At 39.0% G+C, this 12,187-nt stretch overlaps 1 protein-coding gene across 1 annotated transcript in view; it reads right to left on the minus strand.

Annotated features, from left to right (window-relative positions):
• The window catches only part of AGMO (alkylglycerol monooxygenase), a 385,663-nt gene that overhangs the window by 332,076 nt on the left and 41,400 nt on the right, over nucleotides 1-12,187 (minus strand). The window contains exon 3 of the mRNA XM_032643037.1: nucleotides 727-1,008. Coding sequence (XP_032498928.1) covers nucleotides 727-852 — 126 coding nt within the window. The 5' untranslated portion in view covers nucleotides 853-1,008. The remainder of the gene's footprint in view (nucleotides 1-726; nucleotides 1,009-12,187) is intronic.

Genomic DNA, 12,187 nt, shown 5'->3' on the forward strand with positions numbered 1-12,187 from the left:
ACTGCATGGAGATTCAATTCAAGTGGAAATTCTACTTTTGCCCCATGCTTCTTTGAAACTATATTTTTTATTAGAATTATTTGAAGAATGAACATGAACAAAACCCTAAAATGTGTTTAACTTACTTCTTATTAAGAGAAAAGCAAGAGTAGCCTCTTCCCGGAGAGTCTCACCCGTTTTAGTTTTTGTTGGAGTGTAATTGCTTTACAATGCTGTGTTAGTTTCTGCTGTATAACAAAGTGAATCAGCTGTACATATACATATATCCCCTCATGCCCTCCCTCTGCATCTCCCTCCCACCCTCCCTATCCCACCCCTCTAGGTGGTCACAAAGCACCGAGCTGATCTCCTTGTGCTATGTGGCTGCTTCCCTCTAGCTATCTGTTTTACATTTGGTAGTGTACATATGTCCATGCCACTCTCTCACTTCGTCCCAGCTTACCCTTCCCCCTCCCCGTGTCCTCAAGTCCATTCTCTACATCTGCATCTTTATTCTTGTCCTGCCCCTAGGTTCTTCAGAACCTTTCTTTTTTTTTTCAGATTCCATATATACGTGTTAGCATACAGTATTTGTTTTTCTCTCTGACTTACTTCACTCTGTATGACAGACTCCAGGTCCATCCACCTCCCTGAGAAAACCATAATTCAAACAGAGTCATGTACCACAATGTTCAGTGAAGCTCTGTTTACGATAGCCAGGACACAGAAGCAACCTAAGAGTCTCACCTTTTGTACATAATCAGGCACCTCTTCCAGGGTTTCAAATGACGTTTCATTGGGTTTCATCACGTAAAACATCATGCGAATTCCCTGGGAAACCGAAACATCCTGTTGGGCTTCTGGGTTCTTCATCTCTGCCCTCGTCTGACTCCCAGCTGGAGAGTATTTGTGATTCTGTGGTTGAAGCCAGAGGCTGAACAAAGAGGACGAGATGTGCTGCACAGATCAAGCCCTTTGTCAGAGAACAGCTAAAAACAAAGCGCCACAGAGCACAGCCAACAGCAGATTCTGTGTGGAGAGACAGGAAAATACAAGGATCAATCAGGAACAAGTTCAGAGTTCAGGGGCGCTGTCCCAGAAACAGTGCACTTGGAGAGGGGGAGGGGAGGAAGGGCTGCTGCCCAAATCAAGGATAAACAGTGGAGTCTGGCAGCAGGTGGAATAATTTATCATTAAAAAAGAAAAACACAAACAAACAAAACCACATGATACCTCCTTGGAAAGGAGAAGGAAAAAAAGTGATAGCAGGTGAAAGTTCGCTCTGAAAAAGTGGGTGGAAATTCAAAACTCGAATCACATGAGGAAAATACATTTTTTTCTCTCCCTTTTGAAATTCACATTGTGTTCAGGTTTGTAGTCTCCCCAAAGAGTCACATTTCCTGAAAAGCCAAGATGTTCTAATCTCAATAAGACTAAGCTCAAAAGTCAATAAGCACTGAATATATCTTACTGGTGATTGCCTATATATTTCTGGATGTGTATCATGTCAATGCCTGAATGTTTGAAAACCAATTTAGGGGCATGTAGCTTCTTGCATGATTTGCATTGTTTAATGGATCTCAACTATTCACATTTGTATTCTTCTTAGCACTAATGGGGACTCTGAAGAAGCTGTTAAGATGCTGCTGAGAGACCTTTTCTGTTTTCCAGGAGGAGTATACATTGACTGTGCCTCTTAGGTAGACTAGAAGGCCCTTAATTGATTGCATCACCAGTGAGTAAGCGGAGCTTTCCTGATTAGCCCTCCAACTAGAAAAGCTGTGGTCATGCTTTGGCTACCACCTCATCTTTTAAAAATGTTTATGTAGATTTAATTAGATTATTAATACATGATTGTTTTAGGAGAAATAAGTAGATACTATAGATAAGCAACAAATAAGTTACTACCCAGAGACACTACTAACATTTTGATATATGTATAATCAGTTCCACTGTCACATGACATACTCGTTGCTAAAAATCACTGCACTATGCAAGTTTGTGCAATAAAAACCATGGGGCTAATGAGAAAAATGGGATTAGAGTGCAATACTCAAAAATGTCTTAATGGTCCACAAGGAGAAAAAAATAGGAACCTAATAAAAATGGCAGCACACTTTTACACATGCATGTGTCGACTTAGAAAAACATGCACAACGTGAGAGTTGCAAGTTAAGTTTTATCTGGGGCAAAATGAGGACTACAGCCCGGGAGACAGCACTTCAGATAGCTCTGAAAAACTGCTCCAAAGAGGTAGGGGTGAAGGTCAGTATATACGTGATTTCAGCGAAGGGGTGTACATGCAATCAAGCACATATATTTTGTAGAAGGTTTCTGCCAGTCTCGTGATGGTTACTGCTAGTCACGAGGAACAGAAGTCGCCATACAGGATTTTAGTGCTTTTCTAGATATGAGGAGATACAAGAATTGGGCTCATAAAACCAACTCCTGAAAATACCTAACTATCTGAAGACCTGTTCTGCCAGTCTTTCCCAGAGCACAGAGTGCCTCCTTTCTGCTCTCCACCCTGAGCTCCTTTCAGGGGGTGTTGAAAGTCAGCAGCTGCAGCGGCTCATGATTTAATCCTTGTAGAGGTAGATGGCAAGTGCCAATGGCAAGTGCCAATTTGTAGTTGACACATGTTATACGGTGAAGAAATGCATAAATACTACAATAAGTATGGTATTTCATCTTGAAAAAGACCTGACCTGACCTTTGTTCGTGGAAGCGGGCCTTGGAAGAGTTGCAGATTGTGAGTTACTGTGGAGTATGGGAGGAGGCTTATCTGAAATCATACAGAAAGTTGTAAAACCAGAGGTCAGGATACCATAGTTCATAACACATAGGTAGACTGGGGACACTGGTAGATGTTTAAGGTGCGTGCAGATGCGTGCATTTTGTGTCTTCCTAAGCCTTTCTGTTTAGTTGGGTGCTACCTTTAGCATTCACCTGGAATTTATCCCTGACAAAATCACATACAAACATAGATGGCACACTCAAATTATTCCGTAATATATTAATCCTGTTGAAACAAATTTGTACTTTCAAAATATTGCAGAACTGACTGTACTTTCAGGGGATTCCCATTACAAATGAATACATATGGACATACATATTTAATGAAAGTGATCGTATTAGACACAATATTTTATTACCTGCTTTAAAAATTCTTTGAAACTATGAATAGTATGCATCATGGGAGAAAAAAATCCAAACATAGAGGTATATAAAGTAAAAACTAGGAGCACACCTTCCCCTACAAAAAATACATACACACCTCCCTTCAACTTCTCACTAACAACTTATCCTGGAGGGTATTTTGTCGTAACTGTTTTTCCCTACAAATGTTAATTGTTATCATCATTATTATTATCATCATTTAACATTTAAACACACACATTGATTTTTTTTAAACTGACCATATTAAATAAAGATATAGCAACTGTCCTTCTTGACGTCAACAACTTATCAGGAAAATTCTTCCACTCCATATATGGTGATACAGCATTTTTTTTTTTTTTTACTGGCTGCACTGCTGTGTGTGTATTCCAAGCAGGCAAACAAAATTATTTAAAGTATTTAAAGTAGAGAAATTTAATGCAAAGAATTACAGAGATGATGAAAGAAGTAAAAAGCCAAATGGGAATAAAGAGGCAATCTAAAGGTTAATATCAATAGGAAGCCACTAGCATACTTAAACTATAGATGGCAAAAGAGCTTATGTGAGTAGAGCTTGGGGGCTGTGGTCACCCAGGGAAAGTTAGAACCATGATGGGCCTGTCAAGGAAGAGCAGAGAGGGGATGAAAAAAGTACTTCCTGACAACCAGTCTCCCAGCAGTACTTCCCCTTGGCCTAAAGGAGTCCAAAGCCAGGTGAGGGAGGATCCTAGGAAAGGAAGTCTGCAGGGGGCAGTCCCTGGAGAACACAGCAGGGAAGGAGAAGGGGAGGACTGGATCCAAAGAAAAAGTCAACCAAGGGCCAGCACACCATCATAACTTACTTAACTGTTTCTCCACTGTTGTGCAATTAAGTGTAGTCTTGCAGTTGGGCTAATAAGTTTAATGCAGCAACGAACATCATGGTATAAATATCTTGTACACTTGTGCACATTTTCAAATTAGATTTCTAGCAGTGGAATTACATTGTTGAAGGCTTTATAAAATTTATATTTTGATAGTCATGCCAACTTCACCTCCAAAATTGCATTTCCCTCTTGCTAACGTTGGCTACTATCAATCATTTACAGTTTTTAGCCAACTGATTGGTGAAAAACGACATCTTGTTTTAATTTGCATTTCCCCAGTGACTATGAAAATCTTCTCAATACGTTTATTAGCCATTTGTTTTTCTTTCTTCTTTTCTTTCTTCTTGTGTGATTTACTTTTTAATACATGTTGCACATGATTTTATTATATTGTCTTTTTGTATTGATTTATGGACTACTTCTATTCTATATATGTATATCTTTCTCTCATCTATGTGGTAAATGTTCTCTCATTTCTTATTTTAGACAACACTGTTTTTTTTTTTTTTTTTTTGCGGTACGCGGACCTCTCACTGTTGTGGCCTCTCCCGTTGCGGAGCACAGGCTCCAGACATGCAGGCTCAGCAGCCATGGCTCACGGGCCCAGCCGCTCCGCGGTATGTGGGATCCTCCCGGACCGGGGCACGAACCCGTGTCCCCTGCATCAGCAGGCGGACTCTCAACCACTGCGCCACCAGGGAAGCCCTCATTTTTTATTTTATTTTAACTCTGCTATAAATATGTTGTCATACAGCGATTGTAACTGTGTGTGTGCTATTATCTTTTATTTTATTACTTCTGACTTTGGGTCTTGCTTATGAATGTTTTTTTCACCAGAATGCTGTAAAAAAGATGTTTTATATTTTCTTCTAGAATGCTTTCTTCTAGGATTTTTAGGCATCATTCCTTTCATCTACTGGAATTTAGTTTTGTAAATGTTATGAAGTCATTATTTCACGTTATATCCTCCCTAACTCCCTTTGATGGATCACAGTTCTTCCCGTACCATTAGTTAGAGTCAATACTTTTCACACTATTCTTCTACTTAACTGGACTGTTTCCAGGCTCTCCACTCAGGTCCACTGATGTATGTGTCTATTCTTGTGCTGGTACCATGCTGTCTTAATTACTGTATTATTGTAATAAGTTCTGGTAACTTGTAGAACAATTGCTCATTTATGAATATTGTTTTTCAGAAATTGTAAACTTTTTTTTCACATTTGCTCTCATGAACCTATTAAGACTAAACTTGAAGGAATTCTATTGGTATTTTACTGGAACTTCACTAAATTCATGATTGATTTGGAAGCACTGACATCACAGGCATTCAGTTAACTTGTCTGGAACAAACGAATCTATATACTACAATCATTTAAACTTAACTCTGTATTTAAATGATACTAATGCTCACTACCAATCCTTGTATTCCTTATTTTCTCCATTCTTTTTTTTTTTGTACTGGCTTAGATTACAAAGTTTTCTTTCTTTTTTCCAGAAGTTTACATATATGATTGCATGTTATACTATAATATTTTCTTACCTATATATGTGAGGAGTAACTTAGCTAAATATAAATCTCTAGGTCAAAAATTTGTCCCCCCACAAAAAAAATTCAACAAACACTTTCACTGGAAATCTGTCAGGTGAAGCCAAGGTATGTAGAACAGAGGATGTTAAGCCTTTACCTGAACTAGAAAGAGGAAGCCCAAGATAGTTCCAGATGCCTTTCTGCCCAAATATCTCAGTCAGAACTTCCTAGTCAATGGGGCCTTGCTGGCAGTCCCTTCTTTAATCCAGTTAAAGTGGAAATGCTTGGGAAGAGCCTGATATGAGTAACAAGCATCTCATGAGAATGCAAGACATGAAAACCTGCTACGCTTAGTGCCACATTTGCAAATAACTCAGCACAAAAAGCCATCAGAAACTTTTTGTAAAGAAAAATCACTTAAAAAACTGATTGGGAACCTCTAGTGATATTGATGACTATCCATTCCTATTGATATTAGGAACCTCTAGTGATATTGATAACAAAGAGAAATCACAGTAATTTAAACAGGGAAATTATAAAGAATTGTCAGCTATAATTGGGAATTGGAATAATGACAAAGTGACCAATAGAAGTTAAGGAAACTAGGAAGAGCACAGAAATAGCAGATGAAAGGGGCAGGCAGTACCTCTAGGGCTGGACTAAGGAACTTGCCAGAAATTGTATTGGAGGAGGACAAGAATGCTGGTTGACCTACTAGCTTTGACCCAACTGGAGGCACTCAGAGGCTCCTCACCTCCTCCCCTGTCCTTGGAATACATATACCTTCTGCCCACCCTTCCCACAGCTGGAGCCATTTTCAAAGACACAGTCTTGAGAGCAATGTGTTGTTGAAACGTCTGGACTGACTAGTGACTGAACCAATCAAGACCTCATATCAACTTTTAAGATTCTGGCAGATGGGTGCAGATATCTACTTGTTCTGCTGCAGACAAGCCTTGTATGTAAGTTTTCTTGCCTGTTAAACCTGCCACCTTCCAATCTGGAGTGGCCTCTTTCTTTGGTCTCCCCTTGCCCTCTGTGTACGGGGGGACAGTTTCAGATTTCACCTGGGAAGTTTCCAAGGATTCAAACCAACAAATCTGCCCTCTAGGATGACTAAGAAAGCTCTTTACCAGGGGTATCTCACCAAGGCACTTCCCTAGGAAACCACCTGAGGCGGTAAAGGCGCTGGCTTCCAAGCACTGCAGGAACGGGGCACGGGAGAATCCCGATGCTGCACCGTGCTGTGTGGTACTGCCAAGTGAGCACAAGAAACCAGCGAGGAAGACCTTTTCCTTCAACAACGACTGTGCAGGGCCCACTCCTGGCAAAGCCTAACGTTACGTCAGCTAGCACACGACCAATATTTAAGGGCTCAGATCCATTTCTGCAGATCAGGCAATGAAGTGTGAACTTGGATCTGAGAAGCAATACCTTATAACTAACACTAAACACTTCAGTAATTATAAAAGATCTTCCTCATCATAGCCTCTTATGCACGTGACACGGTTTCAATGTTCATGAAATTATAAATCACGTAAAATCAATTTTCTAAGATGTGTTCATTGTTAAGAGAAGGGGAGAGGGAGAGTTTCTATGTAGAGCTCTGCATTTTCTTTCAGTATTTAACATTTCAGATTAATACGAAGTCTGAGTTCAACGTGACTGTTTTTTTTCCCTAGGTTAGCCATTTCTGCCTCTTGGATGTTCATAGAATACTTTTATGCCCTTGAAATTAAATCATTTTGGTGTGTTGTTTCTTTGATAGGAATATTTTAAAGAGGTAAACCTTCTTAAACCTCAGATTCTAATCTTCCTTTCCTTTAAGGAAGTTTTCTCTAATTGTATTTTTGGCTATTATTTCTATTCCATTTTTTTAATACTTATTCACAAATATGATTTATCTGTTTAGCAGATCACATTTGTCTTTCACATACATATGTTGTCCCTGACCACTTTCATCTTTCATTTTCTAATGTGCTCTGATTTGCTCAAGGTTATGCTTTAGGTGTATTTTTCTTCACTGTTTCTTTTTTCCTTCTGGTTCTACTTTAAATTCTACAGTAACATTATTTTTTTCTTAAATCCTTTCCTTAACTCTCTTAGTATTTCTATTAAGTCTATTTCTTACCATATAATCTCTTTTTTCTTCAGATTTATTTCCTATTTAACTTCTTCATGTGCATAAAACAGTGCTGCCTAAAATTCTTCTTAATTACCTGGGGATGGTAATACTCAGGATACTCAAAAGGATGCCCTTCATCTACTTTTGGCAATCTCTTTCTGTGGCCTCATCCCTAATTTGTTTATCTTTGAATGGGTACAGGTCTTTTTGTGCTTTTTTTCCCCCCCATAAAACAGATGTGGATGATTATTCCTTGGTACTGTATCTTCAGGCCTATGTGGCATTTTGGAGATTAGGTTTATCTTATTAATTCAACCTGAGGGGGGGAAGAGGAGCTCTGACTATGACAAGTCTCCACCAGTCTCTGCCTGTTTTTTCAGCCAGTTGCAACTGCTGTAGTGGTGGCCAGCTTTCCTCATCTTGACTCTCTTCTTGACCTATATTACTTGGCATACAAAAAGACCATTTAAGGTATTTTTCCTGTAATTTCTCTTTATTGAGGCTGGAGTTTCCATGGCCCATCATGAAGGGCTTCCAGTCAGAAACCTTGTCTTTTCATTTTGGACAATTTGACAACTGGGAAAAATAAGAATTTGTTTATGGAAAAGTTTCTCAGCATTTGGATTCTCTCTTTTGTGAGAAATTCTATACTCCCCTCCACCCTAGATGATCCCATCCTCCTCTGCTGTCTTTGGCACCAAAGGCCAAAATGACTCCAATTAGACTGAGTCAATCTTAGCTGTAGTTCTCACCACCAGTCCTGACCGCACGCAGATTACAGGGTTCATCTACCACAATGGAGGAATCAAACTCTGCTTTTGCAAAACTGGGTTGGAGAAGGAGCTTATTGTGTAGTCATCTTTCTATTAAGTGTTAAAAATCACACATTAAGTTGAACTTCAATGTGGATGCAAGAAAGGACACTCTCATTTTTTTCTTGGTGCTACCACAATTTTATCCCTCTGAATAAGGGGATATTTAGTTTGCCATTTACTCTAGAACTGATGAAGTCCTTTCTCTCCTATATTAATTTGCTAAAGCTGCCTTAACAAAATGTCATAGACTTAGGGGCTTAATCAACATGTATTTATTTTCTCACAGTTCTAGAGGCTGGAAGTCCAAGATCAGTGTGTTGGCAGGTTTGGTTTCTTCTGATGCCTCTCTCCTTGCCTTGTAGATGGATGTCTTTTCACCATGTCCTCATATGGCCTTTCCTTTGTGTACATACATACTTGTTGTTTCTCTTACTCTTATAAGACCACCAGTCTTATCGGATTAGGGCTCCACCCATAAGACATCATTTAACCTTGGTTACTGCTGTAAAGGCCCTATATCCAAATACAGTCATATTGGGAGGAAAGACTTCAACATATGAATTCTGAGGAGTCACAATTCAGTCGAAAACACCTCTTCATATATCCTTTCTTTTAGTCCTTTGAGTGAATTTCTGGGAATTGGACTGGAAACGTGATCTTATATTACCCTCTTTAAAAGTTTATTTTTCTAAGGTCATAAAAGCAATGTAAGTTCACTGTAGAAATACAGAAAAATGTAGAACATGCTTAAGAAAAAAAGTAAACCATCATAATCTCACTAATCAAATTAGAGACTCATTAACATTTTAACATATCAATATGTCTTATGTTTAAGGTTTCTTCAGGGACATTATTTCACATAAATGAGTTCACACTATGCATAATTTTAGGTCTACCTTTTTAAAATCTGGAAGTCACATGATGAATGACAAAGTCTCAAAATGCAAGATGTCTTGGTCTTTGAGTCACTACTCGGAGGAGAGTTATCCATCAATCAGAATATTCTGTAAGCAAAATTTATAATTATAATGTGTTTTGTGTTTCATTTGTTATCATTTGAGGCAAATGGTGGCCTAACCAATATAGACAAAAAGGCATTGGAGGGTTTTGATCAGAAGAACCACATAATCTGACATCAGTCTGGTTTCTATGTGAGGAATAGGCTTTAGAGGAGGAGAATGAAAGCAAGGGAGTGTGCAGAAGTGATTGATACAGTCTAGGAACTACACGTGGGTGACTTACAGTAGGAAGGTTTCAGTGGAAGTAGTGAGAAGTGGAAAGATTCTGGATACATTTTGATTATAAAGCTGACAAGGACTTCCCTGGTGGCACAGGGGTTAAGAATCCGCCTGCCAGCACAGGGGACACAGGTTCAAGCCCTGGTCCGGGAAGATCCCACATGCCGTGGAGCAACTAAGTCCGTGTGCCACAACTACTGATTCTGCTCTCTAGAGCCCGCGAGCCACAACTACTGAGCCCGCATGCCACAACTACTGAAGCCCACGTGCCTAGAGCCCATGCTCCGCAACAAGAGAAGCCACCACAATGAGAAGCCCATGCACTGCAACGAAGAATAGCCCCCACTCTCCACAACTAGAGAAAGCCCGTATGCTACAACAAAGACCCAATGCAGCCAAAAATAAAAATTAATTAATTAATTAAAAAAAAAAGCTGACAAGGTTTACTAACAGCCTGGATAAGGGAACAGGCATAGTTTCAAAAATTTGGTTTAAGTAGATGAAAGAATGTAGTGGTTATTAACTACAATGGACAAACTGTGGGATCTGGATTTAAACATGGTATGAGATGGCTAAAGACGTCTAAGTGGAGATGGTTGTAGCAAATGGATATATAAAACTGAAGTTCAAAGCTCAAAATAGGAGAATTAGTTATGAATAGAAAGGAAAAAGTACTGACAAGAATAGAATAGCTACAAGCCAAACGTAAGAATGATTTCCATATATAGATTTTTCAACCATGTTCATATGCATAAAAAAAACTCATTTTTAATTTGAAAATCATGGTTAGTATATTTATTTTATTTGCATGACAAATTTTTTATAGTTCAAATAGAGAAAACATAAAATATTATAATTTGCACATTATTATGAATAATCTCATTATGAAAGTAACTGAAAGGCTATATCATGTTCCTATGGTAAATATTAGTAGGCATATCTTTTTTTTTCAAGTATTAACAGTCTCATTTTCAACTGCTAGAATGTCCAGTGTAGTTTTCTTTTTTAATTTTTGAATTTTAATTTATTTTTTTATACAGCAGGTCTTATTAGTCATCAATTTTATACACATCAGTGTATACATGTCAATCTCAATCACCCAATTCATCACACCCCCACCCCCACCACCCTGCCGCATTCCCCCCTTGGTTTCCATACGTTTGTTCTCTACAACTGTGTCTCAATTTCTGCCGTGCAAACTGGTTCATCTGCACCATTTTTCTAGGTTCCACATATATGCGTTAATATACGATATTTGTTTTCCTCTTTCTGACTTACTTCACTCTGTATGACAATCTCTAGATCCATCCACATCTCAACAAATGACCCAAATTTGTTCCTTTTTATGGCTGAGTAATATTCCATTGTATATGTGTACCACAACTTCTTTATCCATTCGTCTGTCGATGAGCATTTAGGTTCTTCCATGACCTGGCTATTGTAAATAGTGCTGCAAGGAACTATTTGCACTATGGGTGCATGTGTCTTTTTAAGTTATGGTTTTCTCAGGGTATATGCCCAGTAGTGGGATTGCTGGATCATATGGTGATTCTATTTTTAGTTTTCTAAGGAACCTCCATACTGTTCTCCATAATGGCTGATTCAGTTTACATTCCCACCAACAGTGCAAGAGGGTTCCCTTTACTTCACACCCTCTCCAGCATTTGTTGTTTGTAGATTTTCTGATGAGGCCAATTCTAACTGGTGTGCGGTGATACCTCATTGTAGTTTTGATTTGCATTTCTCTAATAATTAGTGATGTTGGGCAGCTTTTCATGTGCTTCTTGGCCATCTGTATGTCTTCTTTGGATAAATGTCTATTTAGCTATTCTGCCCATTTTTGGATTGGGTTGTTGTTTTTGTTTGTTGTTGGTTTTTTTTTGCGGTACGCGGGCCTCTCACTGTTGTGGCCTCTCCCATTCCGGAGCACAGGCTTCGGACGCACAGGCTCAGAGGCCATGGCTCACGGGCCCAGCCGCTCCGCAGCATGTGGGATCTTCCCGGACCAGGGCCAAACCCGTGTCCCCTGCATCGGCAGGCGGACTCTCAACCACTGCACCACCAGGGAAGCCTGGGTTGTTGTTTTTTTAATATTGAGCTGCATGAGCTGTTTATATATTTTGGAGATTACTCCTTTGTCCGTTGATTCGTTTGCGAAAATTTTCTCCCATCCTGAGGGTTTTCTTTCCGTCTTGTTTATGGTTTCCTTTGTTGTGCAAAAGCTTTGAAGTTTCATTAGGTCCTATTTGTTTATTTTTGTTTTTATTTCCATTACTCTAGGAAGTGGATCAAAAAAGATCTTTCTGTGATATATGTCAAAGAGTGTTCTTCCTATGTTTTCCTCTAAGAGTTTTACAGTGCCTGGTCTTACATTTAGGTCTCGAATCCATTTTGAGTTTATTTTTGTGTATGGTGTTAGGGAGTGTTCTAATTTCATTCTTTTACATGTAGCTGTCCAGTTTTCCCAGCACAACTTA

The sequence above is a fragment of the Phocoena sinus genome, chromosome 9, assembly GCF_008692025.1.
Source record: "Phocoena sinus isolate mPhoSin1 chromosome 9, mPhoSin1.pri, whole genome shotgun sequence".
Lineage (NCBI taxonomy): Eukaryota > Metazoa > Chordata > Mammalia > Artiodactyla > Phocoenidae > Phocoena > Phocoena sinus.